This window comes from Limulus polyphemus, unplaced genomic scaffold (genome assembly GCF_000517525.1).
Source record: "Limulus polyphemus unplaced genomic scaffold, Limulus_polyphemus-2.1.2 Scaffold2894, whole genome shotgun sequence".
NCBI lineage: Eukaryota > Metazoa > Arthropoda > Merostomata > Xiphosura > Limulidae > Limulus > Limulus polyphemus.
The window spans coordinates 21,867-49,391 of record NW_013668504.1 but is presented as its reverse complement, the minus strand read 5'-3'; the positions used below and the strand labels follow the sequence as shown (position 1 = coordinate 49,391).

At 32.0% G+C, this 27,525-nt stretch overlaps 1 protein-coding gene across 1 annotated transcript; it reads right to left on the bottom strand.

Moving 5' to 3' along the window:
* Positions 1-1,419: 1,419 nt before the first annotated feature.
* On the bottom strand, positions 1,420-21,211 carry LOC106468153 (short stature homeobox protein 2-like). The gene is made up of 4 exons (XM_013928564.2): positions 20,080-21,211; positions 12,905-13,305; positions 7,375-7,432; positions 1,420-2,807 (listed from the first exon to the last, which is right to left on the bottom strand). The coding sequence occupies exons 1-4, from the start codon at positions 20,378-20,380 to the stop codon at positions 2,449-2,451; spliced, it is 1,119 nt and encodes a 372-aa protein (XP_013784018.1). The 5' UTR covers positions 20,381-21,211; the 3' UTR covers positions 1,420-2,448.
* Between the last annotated feature and the right edge of the window lie 6,314 nt (positions 21,212-27,525).

The following is a 27,525-nucleotide window of genomic DNA, read 5'->3' as shown; positions in this document are numbered from 1 at the left end:
TCCACGTAGGTTGTGTTGCTATAGTACGTAGACATTGACTTCTGTTCGGCTTAACAGGTCTTTGAAAATGGCAGCTGACGGTTATCGAAACGTTGGCCAGTTATAAATAATTTGGTTTTAAATAACATTTTTAAGAAACCTCCAACTCATTACAGCTCTAGCTGGAAGTTTAGGATATATGCAATATAGATATGTAAGAGTTGTTCATGCTTACACATTAATTTTTTTCATTTTATAATTGATATAGTTTAAGAAATTCACATGCTGTTTATTAATTTTTATTATGCTATTATGTTGAATATCGCTAGAAATTCAACTTAATTTTCATTTATTTAAATCAGAAATATCTTTAATAACAGCTGCTATTGTTTTTAACATTCAAAGATGGAGAGAGTTTATCAGGAATTAAAAGGTTATGTTTCTTTAACGGTACTTCTCAACATAATAATAAAAACCTGTTTATTGAGATGAAACAAATGATATGATAATCAAATGCTCCTATAATGGTAAATATTTTATTCTAACACACTTTCTTATAAAGGCCTTATTTACTATTATCTGTCTCGTAAGCTAAGATGGTATAGTTATTATCGCATTATAGAGGAAATGATCTTTTTTGTGCAGGAAGAGACTCGCTACATTTTTTAATATCATCAGATCTATAAAAATTGAAATGTAAATCTTTTAATGGCCGTTAAGATGTCTATTCTCACATATTTTGTTCCAATCAGCATCCGTGCCTTAAGGACATAATTTGATACTATTTCCAAGAATTACAAGAATTCTATACTTGCATGTTAATGTTGGCAGGGGCATAATCTGACACTGATTACTTGAATAGTAGGAATTCTTTATAACGTGTTATTGTTAATGAGGATATAAGCTGACGTTATTTCCTAAAATTATAATAATTTTTTACTTGCGTTTTATTGTTGGCAGAACATAATCTGACTCTGGAATTGTACGACTTTTTTTTATCAATGTGTTATTGTTGACGAGGACATAATTTGACACTAGTTTCAAGAATTATAAGAATTCTTTACTTGCGTTTTATTGTTGGCAGGACATAACCTGATTCTGGAACAGTATGACTTTTTTATCTAGATGTTACTGTTGACACTAGTTTCAAGAATTATAAGAATTCTTTACTTACGTGTTAATGTCAGCAGGGACATAATCTGACACTTGTTCCAAGAACTGTATGAATTCAACATGTTATTGTTGACGTATATATAGTTTAAAAGTAGTTTGAAGAACCGTAATAACTCTTTAATAACGTGTTATTGATGAAGATAACATAATCTGACACTATATATAGTTACAAGAGCTGTAATAATTTTTTTTATTACAGAGTGTTGACAAGACATAATCTTACACTAGTTACAAAAACTGCAATAATTGTTTACTTGAATGTCAGTGTTTACAGGGGCTTAATATGTCACTAGTTTAAAAAAATTAAGAATTCTTTATTAGCATATTATTCTTGATGAGGACATAATCTGACACTATTTACAAGAATTATAAAAATTGCTTAGCAGGTTAACGTAGACGGAAACATAATTTGTTACTATTTACAAAAAATGTAAGAATTTGTTATTAGCATGTTATTATTAACAATAACACAATGTGACACTAGTTACAAGTATTGTAAGAATTATTTACTTGCAATTTAATGTTGACGAGGAGATAATTTGACACTATTTACAAGAATTGTAATATTTTTTATTAGCATGTTATTGTTGACAATAAAATAACTTGACACTAGTTACAAGAATTGTAAGAATTCTTTGCTTGCATGTTATTGTTAACGAGAACATAATTTGGCACTAGTTAGAAGAAATGTAAGAATATTTTATTAGCATGCTAAAGTTGACGAAAACATAATCTGACACCGGTATGACTATTCTACTAATCTATACAGAAAATAACAACATGTACAGTACAACATTACTGGGAAATGTGAAGGCTCGTAATAGGGGAGAAATGTACTACATAGCAAACAAAGGAAAGGCTTTACAATATTATATATACCATTTAACTTTAGTATAGTATGATCATATGAAATCACAGGTATTTCGTTTCAAAGGTGTGCTTATAGATACAAACTGTCAAATTTGAAATCAAAAAGTGTAACATATGTGAACATTCTTTTATTTTCATTATTATTTATGTAGGTTAAGCACTTTTGACAGCATGTAGAATTCTTGAGAATCTACATTTCCCATGCAGACCATAGAAGCAAAACAAACTTTATATTACGCTGGTTTGTAGTAATTATTTCTTTACCCAAAGTTTACTTTATGTCTTACGTCCATATGCAGTTCATGGTGATCAGTAGCATACGTTGTGAATTCTTTCAATAGGTTACTTATTTTGACCAATTATTGCTAATCCATCTCACATTATAGTAAACTGGGAAGTTTATCTTTTGGCACGAATAACGAGAGCTTAAAGACCTAGAGCAGCCGCGTGTTTCTGTGCTTTTAACCTGAGATCTGCAATACTTGTGTTTTTGTTGCTCAACCTGTCGGCAGCCATGAGAGCTGATAGACTAAAGGGGTGGGTGGGAGAGGGATAGAAGAAGAAACTTGGATGGGGGTGTGTGCCATGTGCAACCTGCGCTGCAGCAGCAGCGGCTACCGAATACTGATGAGCAGCTGCTAAAAAGGCAGGATCTGCGTAAGGCAGATAATGAGTAGTTGGCACCAAGTAGCGTTCTTGTGGCAGCCTAGGTGGCGTGCTGCTGACGTTAATATAGGGTGCAATCCGAGAAGACTCGATAGGTGTACTAGCTGCCATCAGTAAATCTGGAAAGTAAGAATAAAAGAATGTCTAAGTTATATATAGTTGTGTACAACTTAAAACAAAACTGATAAACATATAAAACTAAAATAAGCATGTAAAATTAAAATATAAGAAACTTAATAACACGACTAATATTATATCGAAAGAAAACGTATAATAATTCTAATCAGATCCATAAAGCCCGATATAGAAAAAAGTTTTGTTAACTCAAAGTTGATATTAAAAATATCAGTTTGGATGTCTGCTACATTATTTCTCACGATAGTCATATGAAAATTAAACTCATAAAATTCTAGTAAGATGTCTTTGTCTGTGTTAACATGAATATATTAAGAAATAACTATTTAAAATACGATATGTTGTCATCATTTTGTTTTAATTACACTGGTAAAAGATAAAATACTTTAAAAAAGTTGTTTAACCTGAATGAAGTAGTATACCCAGATAAACATGTAATTTCAAAATAGCAGGAAAAAAAACGTTATACGTTTTGGGTTTTTCGTCTTTTTTATGACGACACCTTTATAAAGTTCCCATTTGAAATGTGCGTAACAGGACATATTTTAATATTTTGCTAAAGGCGTGTAAACGAATATACACTGATAAAATTGAGTGTTGTTTTTGGAATGGGATATATATATATACAAGAACAGAAAAATATTCACATAATCGAAACTATTAATCATATATGACGAACGGTATCAAATCTCTACTTTGAAAAATAAACATCAGATGACCTTAAACTCAAAATCATTTCATTAGACGCCCAATACTTCGCCATGTTGTTTCTTTGGGAAGTTACTTTGCAGAAACAAACAGCACGATTTTGGGCATGTTAATAAATCTTTTTAAAGTTCACGATCGTTTGGAATTCATCGTTGTAACGTGTTTTGTTCGCTCCTTGACTAGCAAATACTGAAATACAATGAACCATGAACTTATAATGTGCTGTAAATTAAAAAAAAAGTAACAGAAAAGGATTTTATATTCTACACGATGAAATAGAAGATGACAAGGATCATGGGTATCTTTACAGTGCATTCTATTTAATCTCTAAAACATAAATATATGTTCATTTATAAGTTCTTCAAATCAACTTCTCAACATACATAATTTATATTATTAACTACATTATGAAATATCAGCTCGTTATTAACTATTTCCTAACATTCTGCGAATAATAGTATTTGGTTCAGTTGTTTATGAGCACAAAGCTATAAAATGGGCTATCTGTGCTCTGTTCACCACGGGTATCGAAACCCCGGTTTTTATCGTTGTAAACCTACAGATTTACCGATGAGTCTCTTGGGGGGGGGGAGTAGGCTGTGGTTAGTAAAATATAGTTATGAATAGCCTGTTGGTTAATTCCGTGTATCCGTCACCATTTATTAAGAGAAAAATCTAATGCTTGTCAGTTACTTTCTCATAAAATTCATCGATGAGTAAAGGATAAGTCCTGATGTTCTATGGATTAGTGTTAGCTACTATTTACTCATTAATTAAATATATTTCTTCTAAGTTATAATTTAACTTAATGTGACATTCATGGATGTTCTATCATTTATCATCACGTCATGCTAACTAATGAAGTTAGAGAAATTTTCCGTTTTCTATAGTTTCACGTGAGCGTGGGTATCCGATATTCAGAACTGGTAGTTCATTGCAATTTTCACTGATTGTTTTATTACTATAACATTAAATAAAAAGAGGATTCATGACCTCCAGGGTATTGCGGTTTCTTCAGTTCAATTTAAAATTCCGTTGAAAAAAAAGACATTTAAATCAATGTATCGCTTAATTTCAAGTGAATATGATCACAGGTGTAAGCAGTTTGAGCTAACACAGTCTAACATAGTTGGTTTTTGAGGAATCAGAACATCTGTTGTTAGATACGTTGGATACAAAGATCCAACTGATTGACCAATTCACAAACGTATATGTGAAACATGCATTCATTAATAAACTATAGAGCAACACTTTTATAATCAAATGTCTTTAAAATATCTAAAATGCAACTAAATTCAAAATCGAACTCGAACTCAAATCAAACGTAATCTTCGCCTTTAACGAAACGTTCAAGTAAAAAAAAAATGCAATGGACGAAAAACTAATTGCGGTATGCATTGTTTTATTATTTTGTAAGTTGTTCTTTCTAATTCTGTATTACAAGTTTGGTCGATATACAGCATTGTTGATGCAGTATATTAACGGATGTAAACATGAAATCTGGTTTTTTCTTTGTAGTTAGAATACTGCTAACTTAACTGAAATGTGGTAGGAAATTAAAAAAGTTCTAACTTTTGTTCCTAGTGACAGTTACAATTTAGGCGAATCAATCAACAAGAATTCAGGTCCTGTAATAAGCAGATGATGAGATACTGTCTAGTCAGTGTTCAGATACCTGTATAGACTAAATATGACTAAAGGAGTTATCTCTGTTTATACTTTAACTCACATGGAAAGAGTGAGACTCGAATTAGATTTATTTGAAATCTTGTTAATTTTGAGATAATAAACCTATTTTGATATTTGCTAAGAATGAAATTACAGCACGTTTTTTTTTGATAGCAGTATTTACTGCACGTGAATCGGTGCAATCTGTTTGTTTTTATTCAGTAAACTGTAGATGTATTATTTTTTAATACGTCTGAATCACAGGGTAATACTGAAAACCTAGTTCATAATAATTACATTAATTTTATTTATTTGTACTATGAAACATTCTTCGTTTACAGATCCATAATTTACAGCATCATTTATTATGCAAACAAAGTTCTTCTGACAGAGTTTTGTTTATTTGTAACATAATTAGATGACTGTGTTCATGCCTGTCAGTACCGTCACCATGGATAATTTTGAATTAGACTAGAAGAACAACTAGTAATTCTGTGATATCTAGTTTCATGTGATCTTACCCAATTAGTAAAAATTAATTCTTGAACTTATATCAGCTTTACATTACAGTAATTGATTAATAAGTGTTTGTTAATTCTACAATTAGCCGTTTTCGTTGTATATATTAAATAATTGCTATTAATAATATAATAAATGTAATGATATCAATTCCATTCTATCAAAAAGTCTGACAAGGATATGTATATAAGTTTACCTTAAAATCAATGTACTAATATTGTAGGACACTTGACCTGTTTTTCTTTCTGTACCAGCTAATGTCTGTCGTCAACGTAAAAGTAGAAAATCTGTTATTTTCTAATTAGTAGTATTTGTTTCGCAATAAATCAAATCATTACACACTTTTAAAAGGAATATTAACCTAGCAACACTTACTGAAAGTAGTATATAACCTGATAACACTTACTGATAGTAGTATCTATATCCTGGTAACATCTACTCAAAGTAGTATATAATCAGGTAACATTTATTCAAAGTGGTATATACGTCATGGTAAGATCTACTGAAAATTGTATATAGAATCATAACGTCTACTGAAAGTAGTTTTAAAGTGGTAAGATATAAAGAAATTTTTATATAACTGGTGATATAAACTGAAAATACTCAACATAGTTGCGTCTACTAGATAAAACCTACTGAAGAAATAACAATAAAATATTAGATAATATTCAGAATTCACCATTAAAATATCTTTAAGTAATTCAAATTTATACATCTACTGTTAATATGACATAACTTTCTTGAAGAATGAATTTTAATAATGGATATTTTGAAGTACACTGAATATTCTTAATTCGTTTACAGTGCGTGTGACGGTAAATCCCACTATTCGTTGATAAAACAGGAGCCCAAATGTTGGTAGTGGATGGTTTGACGAGCTACCTTCCCTCTAGTCTATCACTACCAAAATTAGGGACGGCTAGCGCAGGTAGCTCTCGAGTAGCTTTGCGCGAAATTCAAAACAAACCAAACCAGTGTGTGTGTGTGTGAAGACTCAAAACGTGCGCTAAGATTTACCCAACGTTACATGAGCTTTTTTTTTTCAGAAAGAACGGAATAAATTTGATATAATTGTAAGCAGTAATTACATTTAATCAGGCTCTACTAATTAGTGACAGGATAAACCTGGGATAATGCTTCTGCCAGAAAACGTGACACAGTTTTTTTTTGTTGTTGTTTCTAAAATGAAGGCATTCAGAACTGACGCGGCCTAGCTGTCCCAGTTGACAGTCTTTATTACATTTTTGTTTTTAACTTCGTTTTAAATGGTGCAGTTTGACCTAAAAATCAAATTTATATAAGAATAATTATCATTTAATCATTATGCTTTCTCTCCAGTGTTTAGAGCTCTATTTTTAAGCACGACAAAAAATTTAAAAACGTAAAGAAAGATTTTTTCTACCTGAATCCATTTGAAAAAAAAATCATATTTAATTTTATCTTTTCTAACAACTCTTTTTCTTTATCACACATGATTCTGTATATGAGGGAACTCTATTTATAAAGTAATGGCTTTGTTAAGCTGATAGAAGATTGTGATAACATAACACGTTTCAAGTAGATTATATGGTCATTTCCATCAGTCATGAAGATACCAGGTAAAATGTTACTTACACGAGACTCTAGCAAACAGACTAGACCCAAATATGCACTTACTTTTCTGCACTTGGCTCTCGTGCTTACGGCACTTGGCTCTTCTGTTTTGAAACCAAACCTATACAAAGGAAAAGTAATAATTATCATTAGAAGTGTCAACTCACGTAACTGTGTCGATGCCGGTGTCGTAAACAAAAGTGTTGACAAGCACGCGTTAGTGAACACTCGCCTCACGCAGCACGCGGTCTCGCGGGGACCATTCCAACACTACACGCGTCAAACAAGGATGTAAGGAGAAGTTTATTATGGACGCACAGAGGCGGTTATTAATCATGTCCTTATCCAGCCCAGACTTAATGACTCTGCGGAAATATCCGCATTTTCTTTCATCAACACGATTGCATTAGCGAGGCCACTTATTACTGATAAATTCAATCTTGTTAAACGGCAATTTGGTAATGAATAGATTGCACTAGACCGTTTAGTCTGGAATTATGTAAATCCCCGAGCTTTGTGCAGACTTAGACAGAATACTGCTTCTCTAATTTAATTCATTCGCCCCCCAGGACCCCGCATCAGGCTTCTAGACTTACTGTCTTAATGATATTACCGATAGCAACTTTCATTCGTTTCTTTTATCCCGTTTGCACGCTGTCGTCTTCTAACGCGGGTGACGCATACAGAGGGAGGGGTTTTCTTGTCAGTGCGTTTGCATGATTGGTTAAGTATGGAAAATCTTCTTCATTATATTAAATCATTTTATAAAATACAGCTACATAAGCAAGATGAAGGCTATCTATCTGGATGTAAAGTAGATATCCCTGAGGCAGCGAAATTCATTATGTTGTTCATGATACAAAGCATGCTTTGGTGGCAAAGGACATACACGTTTCTGTTCATGGCTGATGATAATCTTTTCACATTTGGGAACATTTGTTTATTTACGTAGTCCACTCCACAAAAGGGTGATAAATATTCAAGTTACACTAACAAAGGCTTTAAAAAAACTATTTTAGGTTAAACGCTATATCCTATCTGTAAAACTTTCATTCATGAAATCAGTGCATCGTTGGATGATAGGGTTTACGTAAGAGGGCAGGGTTTGGCTTCTGACCAACAGTAAGAATAATGAACTCCAATTTCAGGATGTTGGTCCTTTAACCAAAAATCGCAAAACAATAATATACTATTTCAAAAAACGCCAAATGAACTTTACCGGGTAATATTATTTCATAATTTTCAGATAAGAATTCCTGTATAAAAATGTTAGATTGCAATGACTTAAATTACAAATTCTTTAAAAATAAGGTTTTCAACAAAGCCAGTATTATTTGAAATGCCAATAGTAAATCGTAAATAGTAAACCGCATTAAGTAAGTTAGAAATAAAGGAAATCAAGAAAACGGGTTTACAGAAATTGTTCATATGTAGTTCGGATGTGACTGTCAGATGGAAGTGTCACGTCAATCATTTTAGTCACGTGTTTTATATGAAGATAATAGGAGGTTTAAATTGTATAGATATATTTCTTGTTACTTGATATATTTTACTCCATTTAATTCAGTAACTGAGAAGCAAATACAATGCTCACGATAATGAGATATTCACAGGTTTTTTGTTAGTGCAAGTTGCTTTACAACTCGGACAGTTTTTAAAGCTAAGGGTCTAGAAGTTGAGACATTTCACATCTGATAAAACAACTTTTGTGTGTACTGTAGATAAACCTGTGAAACTGCAAGTAATATATGGGAAGAAAGTAAGAGTGAATAATCTTTTTATAGCAAAATCTGATAAAACATGGAAAGCAACTCAATAAGACTTATAGAATTTCTTCTTGTTTTTCAGAAACATACTAGTACAGAGATTTATGTTGTTCATGTCCTATTTTGAATAAGTGAAACTCAATTTAATTTTGATTCACATAAAATGTTAAAAAAGGTATATTCGGTAAAGAATGCATCCTTCGAACTTTTCTTTGTTTCGAATTAAGATACAACACGAACCTAGAAAACCTAAACCTATCCGAAATGTCCTTGCTCTTTAGAAAGATTGATTCAAGTCCAAGATAAATTTTCGAGTCAACATCAAAATCGTTCAGAAATTGGACTTATTTCTTAATATATGCAAACGTAATTGTTTTGTAGTATAGAAAATACATTCTAATATTTAATGGTTTATGTACATGATTATGTAAGCATAATTACCTAAAAAATCCATAGATATAGCTATGAAACTAGTCAGTCTTTTGACCCAAAGACATCCATCTGTTATTATAACATTATATGAAATTTGATCTAATCAGGTTCATTTGTAAATATAATGTCACATTATGGCTGGTATACTCAAGTCCGTTTCCTAATATGTTAAACCAAGTCAAATCTTTTCAAATCCATCTTCAAATATTACATGAAGACTGATTACGCATATATTTCTATTATTATAATGTTATATGAAGGCTGATCTTCTCAAGTCCATCTGTAATCACAATATTAAGACTGGTTTATTCATGTTTTCTAGTATTATAATGTTATATGAAGGCTGACCTTCTCAAATTCAGTTATAAATATAATATGAAGACTGCTCGACTCATGTCTTTCTAGTATTATAATGTTATATGAAGGCTAATATTCTCAAACTTAATGATATAAAAAGACTGAGCTACTTATGTTGATATGAAAGTATAATGTTACATGTATTGTTTTACGAATTTTATGATATTATAGCTTTAACTACTAGTGTGCATGTGTAAATGTACTGATATATAACAACTGGTCTGATGGTAAAGAATATAAGATAAACAAATGATGTTTCAGAGTATCAGAGCTAAAGAACAACAACTTTTTTGTGATAATATAGAATATTGAGAGAATAATACTGTTCACGTAATTAAACTTATCAATTATTCGAAGTTTTCACGAAACAGAATTTAAAGAACCTTGTCATGATGTCACTACAGTAAATCGGTTAATTTTACGTTATTCTACCACATAACCCTGGAGTCTATTTTCATGATTAGATAAATTAGTGATATTAAGTGGGCTTTTGTAGCTCAGTGAGGTGCTCTAAAAGATGTGTAAACTCTGTGCTGGTAGCTTGTCATCGTTAAAGCCTTAGTTATAGTCAAATAAACAGATCGTATAAACAGCTGCCGCGCGAATAAGAAGTGTCCGTGGGTTTTTCTGGGGATTTACGAGCATATCGGAAGGAGTGACGGCCGCTAGGTATTGTCGGGATGCGCGTGCTGCCTATCACCCCATGCTCTTCGCTGACCTTTCGAGCCAATTAAGTTGGGCAAATGAAAAGGGTCAGTCTCCTTAAAAGAAGCATTACGGAAACAACGATTTAATCTGTATAAAAGCCAGAGTTAATTGACAAGCTAGTTTACCCATAGTGCCTTCTCTCCCAACAGGCCGTGACAAGCGCAGCGCGATAATACCGTCTCTCTTGATACGCAGTAAATTGTAGAATATACGTTTTAGAGGATGGAGGGTTTTTATAATCAAGATAATGCGTATGATCTTGCCATAATAGTAGCACGGGAAGTTGACTTTATATAGAGCAACTTATGAAATTTACTTTAATTGTTCGAATATTTAAAATGTTTTACTTAGTATAAATTGTAATACGAAATTCTTCTCTTTTCTTCCCCCCAAACATCGGTTATATCTTGTGAAATTCGCTAGAAAATACAGTAGAAGGAACAAGGAGTCAAGATGAAAGATAAAAGTTTCAGGGAACGATCAAAAGCAGTGAAATAAATACTTTGTCCAGTTTATCAAGTCAAAGTATAGAAAACTGCATCTTGTCTTTTGCGGTTAAAATTACATATATCTAAATATGGAATATTCCGAACCAATCAATAGTTTAAGCAATATCTACTTTTTAATACCAATAGTAAGTACATTAGACAAAAAAAAAAAACTTTTGTTCAAGATAAAGTTTGAGAAAATCTAATCTCTACTCCTTCCCATCGTTCAATACTAAAAAAAAAAAATACACTACTCTTCGAGTTGATTATGTTAGCTTCACTACAAGAAGAAGACTGTGCAGCTTTCAAGCTAGTTCATCTGTTTAAACTGTGCTTGTTGACAAAAATACACGTTTTTTTTTCTCCATATAATATAAAGGATTTTTAACAACTTTAGGTTTTTTGCAATAAGTTATTCGCAGAAACTTTGTACGTTTGAGATTTTGTTTACATCTAAACAAGTCGTTTTATTCAAATATTGCGGATGATTTTTTTTACCAAGTTTAAAGGGCTTATCTATCTTTTGCTTAAGAAAGCTATAGTTAGACTGGTTTCATTGTATTCCATCTCTTATCAGTAACTCTGGACTCTATAAGTCTCAAGATGTTAGTATAGTTTATTGTATACTGGTGTTAGGTTAATTACATTTAGAATTTCGCAAAGGCTACAAAAAATGCAGGCACTATAACGTCATCTAAAACTCGTCCTGGAGCATTCCGAGTTTTCTAAAAGGTGTGGCAGATGGTAGTCTAAATTGTAAAAGTGTTGATAGTTTTGGATGCATTTAGAAAGTTTCGTTAAGTTAGGATAACCGCCACTTATATAGCAACTGACATTATGTATAAAATTTAAACTTTCATTAAGAGTGAGACAGACCATTGTTTATACTAATTAGGCTTACAAATAAATTGTGATAAGAGTAAGATAGGCCCTTGTTTATAGTAAATCTGCTTACAACAAATATTTGATAAGAATAATACAGGTCTTTATTTATAGTAAATTAGTTTACAACAAACTTTTGATTAGAGTATGACAGGCCCTTGTTTATACTAAATGGGCTTAAAACAAAATTGTGATAAGAGTAAGACAGCTAGGCCCATATTTATATTAACTCTGTTTAAAAACAACAACAAATTTTTGGTAAGAGTAAGATAGGTCTTTGTTCACAGTAAATGTGCTTACAACCAATATTTGGTAAGAGTAAGAAAGACCCTGCTGTATACTAAATATCTTTGTATTGGATAATTCAAGGCTTTTATTAATAGACAAACAGGCCTTTGCATATAGAAAATCTGTTGGTATTGGATCCATCAAAAATTTTGATAAGAACTCGTCACGCTAAGTTTGTTTGTACTATAGATACAAGAAAGGTTTAAGTGCTATAGAGGCCTTTGTTCTAACTAGCAGTGTTTCTGCCTGAATACATCATGCTTTTGTTAAAAGTGCTATAAAGGCCTTTGTTCGTACTAACATTGTTTCCGCCTGGATACATCATACTTTTGTTAAAAGAGGTTATTTACAAATACGAGCTTTGCTCCACAATATAAGGGTTTGTCATGATCATAGCAAACGTCTCCTTAGGAGTAAAACAAAAGCTTTATTGTACATATAGGTACATTTTAGCTCTGGCAAAATGTGAAATAGACTATGTTCACATTAAAATTACTTGTCTTGCTTGCAGATTCTTGTTTAAGAATAGCTAGAGCCCACATTGAAAGTACAGAACAAACAAGCAAAATAGTTAAGTAGTGGTGTAAGTCTTCCTAGGTCAACCAGATCTATTTATATTTTTGTTACGTGATACGGTTTGATAAAGTATAGATCACATAAATTATTACATACCTGAACGCGAGCTTCTGAGAGCCCTAACCGCTGGGACAACTCTTCCCTCATGAAAGCATCAGGGTAGTGAGTTTCATCAAATAGTCTTTCCAATTCATTCAGCTGCTCCAAGGTGAAGTTGGTTCTGGAACGGCGCTGTTTAGCGGTCTTGGAGGAATGGGAGTTAGTGGTATCCACAGAAGGCGCCGGTGACTGGGCGTTGGATTTGTTATTGTCAATTTCTTGTTTCTCTTCTGGCTTAATGTTTTCTTCTGATAAATTAGGATTGCTGTCATCTTCAGACTGTTCTTCGTGTTCATCAGATGTTTTCTTAGCTTCTTTGTCACTTGATACTGATGGTTTCTTGTCAATTTTTCTCTCTGATGGTGAGGATGGAGTTGATCTAGCCGAAGAAGGAGATTCTGTGGAATTGTGAAAACCTCCTGAATCACTTTTTAATGAATAATCTAAACTAAACTTCCCTGTCATTGTAGTTTGTTTGTTTGTTACGGATTTCGCGCAAAGCTACACGAGGGTTATCTGCGCTAGCCGTCTCTAATTTAGCAGTTTAAGACTAGAGGGAAGGCAGTTAGTTATCACCACCCACCGCCAATTCTTGGGCTACTCTTTTACCAACGAATAGTGGGATTGACCGTCACATTATAACGCCCCCACGGCTGAAAGGGCGAGCATGTTTGGTGTGACGGGGATTCGAATCCGTGACTCTCAGATTGCGAGTCGAGCGCCCTAACCACCTGGCCAAACCGGGCCAATCATTGTAGTAAATGGGTCCTATTTTATTTCCACAAATATTGGGTTTATTCGTGACAATTAGCAAAGAAACAACAGTCACTGAAATTAAATAGTTATGACGGTGTGATTAAAATCAAGTAAGTTTAAAAGGTACTTTCTAGTCTTTTCCTAGAAAGTGTTATTGGTATTTTCCTTCTCTTACAAAATAATACGTTTTAAAGTTTATATGTTCTGTGCATGGAAAATAAGAATGTTTGAGGAAGATATATGACACTTTGGTTATTGATGATAAGCATAATAGACAAACAAAAATACATTCTAGATTCTGTTACATTAGTCTATTTCTACATCGTTCTGTTTACTACATGTTATTCATCAGTTGATTGAAGTGTAAGTTATTATATGGGCAGTGATATTCGTCCAATCCAATTACTGATCCTGGATAAAGTGGTTATAGGTACGTTATATTAAAGGCCAAATCCGACATGACTCGTCGGAGCGATTAGTACCATTTAAACCATACACGTCTTACGTGATAAGTATGGCTAGTTCATCGCCTGATTTCACACACTAAAAGTAGCCACGTCATATCTTCATGATAAATATAACATCTTCCCAAAATCACATAACTGGCTAAATATGTGTCCCATTTCGAATGTTATTCGCATTACAAGGACGATTTCTTAGTCCAGATTTAAAGGTAAGCGCAGTTAATTATTTAGATTAAATATTCCTATCAATCTTTAAAATGAATTAAATGCTATTCTGAACAAATCACTCCACCAATCTACCATATAGGTGAAACACAGTTAATTCTCGTCCTTGGTGATCAAATCAGGTATTACTACTAATATTATTATTATTACTGATATTATTAATATTCTTACAAACCTCATCGAGGAATCGAATACGATTTTTTAATAATTTTTACTGAGTAACAAATTTTCTATCAATGTTATTTGATGACTGGGATATCATAAGTATTTAATTCTGCTAAAAGTCGGATATCAGTACTGTTGAATATACTTTATCTGCTATATTTATATCTAAAATTTTATTATTGAATATATTTTCAGCTTCGTAGATGACTCAGATATTAATCAATGTTTGAACCAAAGTTACCAGTAAGTAAGTTACAAGCCTCCAAGTGACACAGCGGTATGTCTGCAGACTTAAACGCTAGATATCTGGTTTCGATACCCGTGGTGAGCAGAGTACAAATAGCCCATTGTGTATCTTTGTGCTTAATTACAAACAAACAAACAAACGAGTATGTAACAATTCTTATCAAATACATTTACAATCTAATTGATTAATTAAATGTATCTTTCAAAATTATTCTAATAACTTATGTGGAATATTAAATAACATTATTGTATTTGACAAATGAGAAAATAGATATTTCAAACTGCAACTGAAAAGTAATATGGCGCGAACAATATTGCACTACTTAGACTCTGAGATCCGATTTAAAACCAGATCCTGTTTAAGATCCAGGAGGTAGAGATGAGTTCTGCAGTTTTGAAGTATTTCAGCTGTTATCAACTGATGTAGATTGATATTAGAAAATGTTTATTCAATGTAAAGGCAGAATCTCTACCTTTTGGATCTTAAATACCAAATGTTTAATCAATGTAAAGGCAGATGATAAATTTTAAAACAAAGAGCCTCTACCTTCTGGATCTTAAACAAAAGTTGTTTAATCGATGTAAAGGAAGATGATAAGCTTTACAAGGAGGAATTGTTCATAGAATGGATTTTCTTCCCAATGTGTTTCATATTATACTCCTTAAAAGGGAAAATATTAAGAGTAAGTGAATGTTTAATCTGAACAACCTTAAATGTCTCTCGTGTTTAAACACATGTGCGTTAACAAATTTCACATTTGTGTTGTCTACTTACGTGGAACAAAAGTGGAAATGTGGTTTACGTTGTTAAAGTAACGGCGAATCGTTGGGAATATGTTTAAAAATGTTTGTGAAGTGAATGAGTGCTTTAACTGATCCAAGTGGCAGTTCTTATTACGTTATCAGATACTGTTCTTAATGATTATAATTGCTCATTAAAAAAGGTTTAGGCTTGTTAAATATATACTTCGTAAGAGGTGCTACAGTTTTAGTATTATAAGACATGGTTTGGAAGGAACAATTTCCTCAGTTTTTATTCACGAGCTCAGAGTAAATCTGATATACAAGAATGTTATTTTCGTTGTCCACTTTATTTTAGAAAGTGTAAACTGATTTTATGTTAAACTAATGTATTTATAAGAAATTAAATAAAACACTGCCATGCTGTTTTATAGTATCATAGTGATCCTAAAGCTGTTTCCAATAGGCTTTTTTAACACTTATGACTGTATAATATTTTGCATGTGAATGAGTGCTATAATTCCTTTATATTTACCAGTCTTTTTAATGTATGTTCTACATACATGAGCAATTTTAATAGTACACAATGACATTCCAGCTTTAGCTATAAATCTCTAGTTTTATCTCATTCTAGTAACTTTTATATTCAATCATGGCTTTACTCACAGAAACAAAACAAAAAAGGCAATTTGACTAAAATAAGTAGATGTAAAAAATACTGAGCTCTTTGTCTCTGTTCTCACCATTCAAGCTTCCTTCTATAAAAAGAAGAACGCCAAAAGGCATATTCAGCTTACAGCTTTAGTCGATATTTGACAAATCACATTGCATGTTTTAAAGCAAGCAGCTTGCATTTATGTCTGCTTGACACCAAGTGTTGTCAATTTTTCACATCGATACAGGCGCTTTAGGCCCTTGGGCAAATTCAAGCCCGCTTTCTGGTATAATAGCAGGCTCCCGGAAGTCATCCTCATCTTCAGCTGCCATCCTTGATTTGGTTTCCACTTCGGTTTCCTCGACGTTTGCATATTAGCGGATATTAATTCCCCACGTCTAGCTGTCTGGTGGTAGGAAAAATAGCCGGAAAACGGCCTACAATAAATTGGTAGTGACGTGCTGTCGATATTGTATTGTCTATCATTAGATCTCGATGTTTTACCTAAACTTCATACATTTATAATCAGAATGTATATAGTTAGACCTGATTATGTACAATAAGTGAATGGATTTACATAATTTGTTATTGTTAGCTTCGAAACCTAAGATGGAGAAATGTGATTAATACGCTTTTGGTAACGAATATTGCTTTTTAGGTTGTACAAATATTTGTATCAATCAAATGGGTCATAATTTGAATAATCACATATATAATTGATAAATAACGTATCTAGATTTTTTTCTCACAAAGGATGAAAAAAAAATCATAATTCTACTGATATTTGAGAAATTTGTTTGTTTGTCCTCTAACTCTTCCTAGGCTTTTGCATTTTGACCCGCTAAATATGGTTTAATCAACTAAGAATGACTCGGGGTGCGTCAAGAAGTTGTTTTCTTGATTAAAATGCATAGACTTCATAGCTTCAGTGCTGGCTTAGTATAGATTAGTCAATGGAGGTGCCCACGAGGGGTACTGGGTACTTATGAGATTTCTCCAGCTTTCTCTTTCATTACATGGGGTATACGTATAGTCAGTGTACTTTTAGTTCTTACTGGCATGTGTAGGACAAAAACAGAAATACTATTTATATTTGTAATTGGTAAAACATTAATTTCGTTTTCAAATCTCGTCAGTCATTTGAGGGATTTCTTTCTTATACATTGTTTATATATACTTTCAAGATAGACACACTTACATTAGGCAAGATGTTTATAAGTCACGTGTTACTTAATGTTTTTTTGATAAAAAAAATTAAAATTGAAAATAAAATGTTATTTAAATAATCAAGCTTAGTGGACACGAACAATTTTATTCATATGTACTTTCAATCTTTATATTGCCACTGGCGTATGTTTTTTTGGGAAGAGAAAAAAAAACTTTCATAAACCTCTCACGTGCACCTCACGGGTACGTCTGCTAGTAGATTTAAACGAACCATTTAACATGAAAGACTTTCTCTTGAAAAGAATCTGTTATCTTCCATGTTGAAATGGACACCAATAGTAAAGAGTGGTAATTATTTGGTGTGATATGTCGTGACAGTAAAACTACGATAGTATCATTTTTTACTAGCCCAATAAGTGTTTCCAGTAAAAAGAGTGTATGATAGCGTTTCAACCACAATCTGTGGTACGTCGTCGCAACTCAAACACAATTTTTGAAGTCACTTACGAGATATAAGGTCTTATAATGTATAATGGCTAAGCTGGTGAAGCATGATCCTTTAATAGCTAATAATGTGTGAAATTGTTATCAATCCAGTTGTGATGTAATATCATACACGCTACTTATTATTGGGCCATATGCTTTGCCAGAGTAGACGTATAAGTACAACATGCATAAAGATCAAAGTTTCGTAAAATTAATATATAAGATGATTCTATTTCTCTTATATAACCAATAAATGTTTACAGTTAGGTTTCACGTGAAACTGAAAAGACAGTAGCAGCAGATTTCACGAGGCTAGAAGAAATCGAATTAAAATTTGTTCATAAGATTAATATAAAACAAGAACATGTATACTTTAATAAGTAAAGCTGGTGCAAACCTTCTTTAAAATATTGGTAAAGACAGACGAATTTGTTACCGTCATTTAAACTAAATATTTGTTTTATGACAGTTCCCTAATTGATTAATCAACACCTGTTTCCATCAATATCAGGTTACTTCCGATGAAAGAAGAAAGTTGAAGAGAGGTTTTTCCTCTAATACCAACACTTCCGCTAGATAACTAGCTCCTATATATAGTGAAAATTTCGTATAGTGAACATGGTGAAATAGCTACTAACAACGCCCCGAGTATATTCTAGATAAGCAGTTATGAATGAAAATTCACAATAACCCGTTACTTTACAATATTGTTAATGGACACGTTCATACGTGCCTCACCTCGTTATAGTGATTCAATATTTTTTTTATATGAAAAACTTCCAATTGTTTCTTGATTGTTGCTATTTTTATACCTTGTCCCCTGTATGGCCTCTTTCTTGTATGCTAACTTGAATATTTTAATTTCAAACAAGCTGGTTATTTCGATAATACTTTATTCGTATAATTTTTACTATTAAATTATTAATTACAAAAGCAAAACCTGATACAGACATATGTAAACCTGGCTCATTGCACGTGTCTCTTTACCAGCTTTACTTATATTCCTGAGGCTAAAACAGGAAAGCCACATTGTCTTTAAGGTGAGAGTTGAGTTGGTGTTTGATTTGGTTAATAAAATAAATATGAAAATGTGTAATACAGATCAAACGTTGTGGATAAACTGTATAGTTTACTCTACAAGAAACTTTAAAAAAACATCCGCACATGATGGCTATTTAATATGGTTAATAAAATAGATATGAAAATGTGTAATACAGATCAAACTTTGTGGATAAACTGTATAGTTTACTCTACAAGAAACTTTAAAAAACATTCGCGAATGATGGACTATTTAATATGGTTAATAAAATAAATATGAAAATGTGTAATACAGATCAAATGTTGACTAACCGTATTACTTGATTGTATACGACAATTTCAAAACAGCCGCGCATGATACCAAGTTAAGATGGCTAGTGCAAAATATGAAAGATTGTGTACAGGAATCCCGCCAGGAATTCTAACTATTCAAACTTAACTGCACAGTCAGGATATTTTATTGTACTCGTGAATTATATTGTAATGAACAAACTATATTTGCTAAATGCCATGGTTTCACTTCAAGAATTGTATAACTGCGGCCGAAAGTATCGTTAACAGCGAGGGAATCCAACTAATGAAACAATGCATTCCAATCTTTATAAGTAATAACGTAAGAAAAGTACATTTAATTAACTGTGTTCTCGTTACTAGGTTGATGTTTTAGTTTTGCTCTCAATGGTTAGCTTGCTTTGATTAAAGTTAATATTAATACCTGAAGTGATGTTTCAACATTAACATTTACTACTCTCCACTTTATAATATTCGATAGAAATTGTGCCTTGTTTACTTATGTTCTATCAGTTCTCCTGTTAGATGTTCTAGAATGTAGTTTTATCATTATCTCTACTGTACTTCAGAATAAACAATGAACTGTTTTATTTTTATCTCTACTGTACTTCAAAGTAAATAATGAACTGTTTTTTCATTATCTCTACTGTACTTCAGAATAAACAATGAACCTTTTTATCTTTATCTCTAATATACTTCAGAATAAAAATGAACTGTTTTATCATTATCGGAGTAAACAATGAAATGTTTTATCATTATCTCTAATATACTTCAGAATAAACAATGAATTGTTTTATTATCATTACTATTCTACTTCAGAGTAAACATTGAGCTGTTTTATCATAATCTCTACTGTATTTCAGAGTAACCTGCGAACTGTTTTTCTAGACTGATGATACATTACTTTGATAATTGCTGAAAAACGCATATTTTCTTACCTTTTCTATTTCGAGAATCTTCATCATCACCACAACTACGGCTACTGACTGCCGGACTAACCATTGCTGTTGTGGTCAATGGTGGTAAGAGCGGAGGATTAGGAAACCCTGGGGGAAACAAATGGGGGAGCATTAGTCTATCCACCACACTGTTCAGTCCTCTTGGACCAGGGGGATGCAGAGAGAGATGACTTGAAAAAGGGTGGACAGGGGCTAAACATGGATGAGGAAGAGACGTAGTCAAAGTCGGGCGATCACCAGTGGTAAATGATTTGGACACAAATTCTGCCAACTGTTCCATATTAGAAGTGTTCAGCTTCTTGTAAAGCTAAATGTTTAGTATAGTATGAAGCTTTACCGAAGTAATCAGTGTTTAGTCTTCTAAAACGAAAACAAACATCACGACGTAATTATTCAGTGGATGTAAAATTACAGTTGTATTATTTAGGTTTTCTAGGATATGATTCAGGTAGAACAACAGGCCACAGTAACAGTAAATTTCTGAATATTCTTTCTTGTTGCTTACAGAGTTTTGCCACACAGTTCGATCTAGAACCTCTCACGGATTTGTTCAGAACAGTAGTATTTTCTTCTAAACCTAGATTTTCAGTTGTCAAAAACTATTTCTACATTTCTTATAAACCCAACCTCAACAGCCGTTTATAAAATGTGCTTTGATGCTTCCAAACTATCAGGTTAGAGTAGAAATTCACAAGACTGTTTAAGTCTGCAATAGATCAAGAGAAACTTTCAGAATGTAACCTTAAACTTCCAGTGAGTTTGGTCGAAATATCAGTTCCCAAAATCTTCTCTAAAATTTCCAAAATACTCTCTCAATAACAAGAGTTCTCAAAATATGTCATTACATTCTACATCAATCTAGTCAGAATTCTCGTGGATTAGGTTAAAATTTGATTGACCGTTGTTGATACGATTTAAGTGACCACGCTATCTCTCAATGGTGAAATATGGAGTGACCACGCTGTTACTGCTTCCACGTCACCATAAATCACACTTACTGGAATTTCCGTAACTTTGTTTTAATAGGGATGATGCTGTGGTTTGTATTCACTGGCTCTCTTCTGCTTGTCGTTGTGTATCTACAGGAGAAATTCCACTCATAACCCCGTACTTTTATACCTCGTCTGTCAACCCCGCGCGCCTCTAATCATATTATTTCCCGCGTGTTTTCCATGCTTCCCTTCATCTCGACGACCCGCCACTAGCGCCGCTATTGCTGATTGGACTCTGCCCTCCAATTTCAGTACTGGGCAGGCGCTCCTCGTGGGCCGGTGTTTGAAGTCCAGCGCCCATTGAAGGTGCTTGAAGTTTTTCACGAAAACGTCGTGTTATAGATAGGGTGATATCTTTCTAAGGCCTAATGTGATGAAAGTGAAGAAAAAGGTATGTTTTTACCATGTTTACATTTTGTATGTATTTCTTAATTTAGCTACACTTAAAATCCATAATAAATTGAAAGATATGTAATAAAGTAAATCTTATTATTGAATAAATTGATATATATCTACAAATTGTGTCTTCGTAAGTAGCATCAAGCTTAATGGTAAGTGTAGGTTACATATTTCCAAAAGTAAAAAAACAAAGAAACTTAGCATAGAAAACGTCAAGTAAGGAAACTTATGATGCATAACATTGAATAAAAAAAGAAACTCATGATATGATTTATAGAAAATATGTAACATATAATAGGATAATTTGTAGAGCATCATCTTTAAAAACTATGCGAAACATATTAAAAGAACTTATGCTTTATTAATTATAGAAACTAAGAAACATAATCTATGAAAACTATAACACATTAGCTGTGGAACTGTGCAACATATGCTAGAAAACTCTCGTGTTGTATCTGTAGGAACTAGAAAACATATGGTTAATATACTATCTATGGAAACTTTGTGATATATAAATATGTATCTTAGGAAAAATCCTGGATCCCATCTGTAGAAACTATGCAGCATATACTAGGGGAAACATGTATTACCTATTTAAACCATACAGCTTGTGTAACGAAAATTTGAGATGTCAGGACCTATACAAACTACGCACAATAAGCTAGAAAACTTTTAATGTGTTATTTATAGAGAATATGTTTTCTTATGAACCCCAACTAATGTTGGGATTTACCAGCTTCGCTGACATAACAACCTGGATTTGGCGCAGCATAGACATAATAAGATACTGGAAGGCTTTGTATTCGATCCTAATTTATTCTTCGTAGTCACTGGTATGCAGCTGATACACAGACGTTGACAGAAAATTACATTATACAACGCTATATTCAAGTTCATCCCGAAGATGCTCAATCAGATTGAGATCATTTGGCTATATTGACTAACAAATACGAATGAAGTCGCTATCATACTCTCTGAACCAGTTTTATCTAAGCAAAATCTATAGATTGTTGCATTATTTCTTGGAAGAGATATTATCCATTAAAGTGGAAATTCTACATTCAACAGTGCTTTATTATCAAAAACGCTTGTGTATACTCTGGATGTTACTTTCCCCTCTAAAGGAAATAGAGGCCCAACTTCCTCTGCTACGAGAATGACCCCGAAACAACTCCAGCAGCTTACACTTTTGGAACAACGTAAGTAAGGTCAAATGTCTCGTGTTGTTTTCTTTACATATTGCTCAAACATCATTGCAGCAAAGGGTAAAATACAGAAAACACACACACACACACAAAGTTTCCATTTATTCAATTGCTTATATATTTACACTTTAAGCATATTAAAGCCATGTTTTCCTTTTGTAACTTGGATAAGCGCTTTTCAGGCAGGTCTTTATGCTAGTTTGATGGTGGTGCGATTGGAGCTAACTGTAACCAAAAAAAAAAAGGAGTCATAATCGGACATCTTTTGAACCTAACAAGTGTGTCTAGTCGTCTCATTTCCCTCAGTCAGTAACCTACGGTTAGCAACTATAGTCTTCCTGTTACTAAACCTTCCTACTGCATTTCAATTGCTGATAGTGATAGACACTGATGACAGATGTCTTTGGACAAATAATAATAAAACGATAAGACGAGCACCCACAATCAGGTCCCTTCGAAAACTGAAGAGGTTCTTGTACTTATTCATTATCGTGATATGTCTATGCATTTATGGCATTCAAGCGATCACTTGACATATCACAAGATCAGTCTATTTTGCATATGCTATGTGGGAGATCCACGTAAAATGGCTTGTCAATGTACATACAATAGGCTGTTATATATTTTATGTAATATAAACCGCATCTGTAGAAACTATATAAATATGCTAAATAAATTGGTGTTTATTATCTTGCAAATTTTGTAACTTTTACTTCGAAGACTTTTATTATACTATGTCTATTGTCGAGATATGTAAACAATTAAATTTTTTCAAAAAGATTTTCATGGTTTTCTTACCCCTTAACAAGAAGCATAGACTATTTTTTTGTCTTGTAGATAATATATTGTTTCAAAAAACAAATTCTGTACTTATTAGAAGTGACCTCTACATAAGTGTGTTACAGAAAACGAAGAACAGATTATTTGGTTGTTTGGCATATTTTGCTTTTAAACGATAATACAATGATAATGTTTTAAAATATGTTGTATTCTGTGTTAACGGCCAAGAATCCAAGGGGATTTTCATGATTAAGAGAGCAAAAACAGCAAAATATATAACTACGGAGTGTTCACCTATGATTACATTAGTGTAACTTTCGAAAGTTCATAATTAACTTCTTTAGTGTAATTTCAAAGTGTTCACTACTCACTACATTAGTATAACTCCTAAGTTTTCTCAACTGACTACATTAGTGTAATTTCCAAGTGTTCAAAACTGTCTACATTAGTGTAATTTCCAAGTGTTCACAATTGACTCTGTTAATGTAATTTCCAAGTGCTCACAGTTGACTACATTAATGAGTCATATTTGCTGAAAATCTGAAACACAATGAGTCAATATAGATCTATGGGCTCACTGATTATTTGTTTATTCACAACTATTGGCACACCCCTCATAGTAAGACGAAATAATAACAATATTAATACGAGTAAATCGATATTTATTGATAAATTTACTACAGTAAAATAAAATATTATGAATCAATATTAAACACAGGTGAAAAGTACCCTTAACTTGCACACACAAAGATACTTATATTAAGATGTAAGTAAAAGTTTAGCTGAAAATTAGCCAGTTAGGTTGACATCATGGTTTTTGAGGTAAACTAGTCAGGCAATGTAAAATGTACAAACAGTAAGTAGCATTATTTTTTACCATCAATACTAATAATCAAGGCCTATAACAGTTGGATAGAAAGACATATTTGCTAAAAAATAGTACTAAGATGTTAAAGATTAATAGGTATTATAGAACGATGTAACATAATATGGTAATTATTATATTCTTTTAAAACTTAAATAATATTATATGAAGATAAAAATATATTTGTTTGGTATCCAATCTGTTAAATAATATTATAGTTTAAAAAACTTTAAAGATTATAAGAAGATGTATTATGTTTATTTAGTTATATTATTTATTGAATTAATGTTAACTTCTGATCTATATAGGTAGCTGGTTTTGATTAGTAGTAAATGCTAATTAACTGTGTTTAGATATTGGACAATTAGTATAATAGCATAGAAAGATACACAATGCTATTTGTTTTGTACCTTCGATATATTAGCTGTAGGTGTTAAAGATAGTATGATAAAGTTAGGTAATAACCTGTTTGTTAGTAGAAAAGTTAAACCATAACAACTAGCAGTATCTCAGATAATACCTGTTTGTCAGTGTTAATGTTAATTATTCACAACTAGTAGTACGACAGATAATACCCGTGAAATCATCATATCTAACAGTACGATAAACAATACCCATTTATTAGAAGGAAAATGAAATAATCAGAACTAGTAGTACGACATATAATACTTATAAATTTATGGCGATTAATACTTATTTATTAATACCCATGTGAAGACTCTATCACTAGCATCACTCCTCTACTTAATACTTGGTTAACAAGTAAGATTTTTTTAAATGCCTACATTATAATTATATTTCCTACATTTAGTCACATATGTGAAAGTATATTTAAATACTATTAAAACGGAACAACATAATACATGAAAATTGTCCTTTAGGGTTGCTGTCAAGGTCAGCCACCCGAGTGTAAAAATTCTTGGTTAATATAAAATACCCGAGCGGCCAACTACAAACCTAGATGGGATTAAGATCGTATGAAGAAGAAGATCATACATGAGATTTAGTTATATCTATATTATTAAGAAAGTATGTTTTCATGTATAAAGTTTTATACATTATTTGTTATTATTGAAATTTATCTTTGTACGTGACTCGTTGCATTAAATTTTATAACATTTAGACAGTATAACTTTAAATACTTTAATAATTTAAGAATGCCGATTAGAATATTATTAAAACATTATACTCTCATTTAAGAAGCTCTAAATTACAGAATTAAATGTTATAAAAACGAAGATATTTTCATATATAAGATAATCTCACATTAGATATTATTATTCATAGATACTTAATTACCGACTACATACAAATATTAAAACAGAACATCCCCATATATAAAGTTAGTATGTAATACCAATACAGTCATGTCAGACATATGATCACTTTAAATGTGTGACGCTAAGATGTATTCGATATTGTACCGCACACTTTTGCATGACTTTAGGTTGTATTAGATAATGGTTAAACAGTATAGTCGTAAACACTCTGTATGTACATATACAGGAGTGCATAACGCTTGTTAATATCTAATGTAACCTAAATATAAGCACTAGATTATTTTGTTTTAATAATATTGAATGTAACAAATATTTCATTATAAAATACAGTTTTAATAATATTAAATAACGTTAGCTATCTTCATACGTGAAACTGTACTGTTTTAAGAACATTTATTGTAAGACATCACATAATAGTTTACTTCTTCACTAATATTAATGCAGCTCAACACAAGCACATTTTATAATGTAACAAACTTTTTATTTATGAAAGATACTGTTGACAATATCTAAAGCTAAACTTAACTTGATACATAAAAATGTATTGTTGTGATAATATCTAATGTAAATTAACTCCAATCATGAATTAGTAGTGTTTTATCAAAGCATAATGTTGCAACGTGATAGAGTATTGTATAGATAATTTCTTAAGACAAAATGAAGTTGTATGCGAGAATGATACTTTATGCAATAATTTAACAGCAATGGTACTGTATACAAGTGTTTAACATTAATTATATTTTATGTAATGGTTTACCAATAACTAACGGAATATATCTTCATTCAGCAATGAGTGTTTTAATATCGTCTAAAACAAATTCATTAAAGATCATATATATGTTACAAATAGCTTTTCTTTTCCACCAAAGGTAAATCTGAAAATATTATCTGTGACGTAGAGGCCAAATGCTTTATTTGATTGGCCGACCTCTGCTGTTGACTGCAGTTTCTCTTATTCAAGGCTAATCAGCACAGCTTGGATCAGCAAATCAGATAAATACAGTTAGGCCTCTGATAATGGTGATACGTATAGAAGATTTGAGTGTTTTTTGAGTCCTTTTTAATTCACCATATAGTAACCTAAATTACTTTCGGTGTGTGAATAGTATTATGGCATTGCACCTGTGCGATATCACACAGCGGACCAACTGTTTAATAGATTATATATATATATATATATATATATTACAGAATTATTTTATTTTTCACCTGAGTTAAAATCGAAAATATCATCTGTGGCGTAGAGGCATATTGCAGTCTGTAACTGATGAATTGAAAGGGACTCAAAAACCCCATAAATCATATACATCACCGTGATAAGAGGTCTAACTTTTTCTTTGGTTTGCTGACCCAAGCTGTGCTGATGAGCCTTGAATAGACGAAACAACAAAAGAAATCTGTAACACACACACACACATATATATATAATCATTAAACAGTTGGTCCGCTGTATAATATCTAATAATAAATTATGCGCAATGCCATAATATTATTTACACACCTAAATCAACTTAGGTTATTATATGGTGAATTAAAAATGATTAAAAAACCGCATAAGCTTATTAAAGACATTGTATATATAACTTATAATGTAACATCACATCATACATGGAAGTATATTGTGTAAGTGGTATTTATTTTAAAACAATTTTACTGATGAGGATGTAATGTTATATATTAGAACATTATGTTCTTAGGTATGAAGTTATTTTATGGCATTGCATATTATTAAAACAACATTTTCGAATATTATGTTACTTTTTCATAACATTAAAACAGTATACTCCCAGTTACGAAGTATGTTACACATCTGCGACAGTACGTGAGATATTCATAAACAAGATGGACTTTCATTTATGAAGATTATTTTCGGTATTAGACATTATTTAAACAGTAGATTCCCA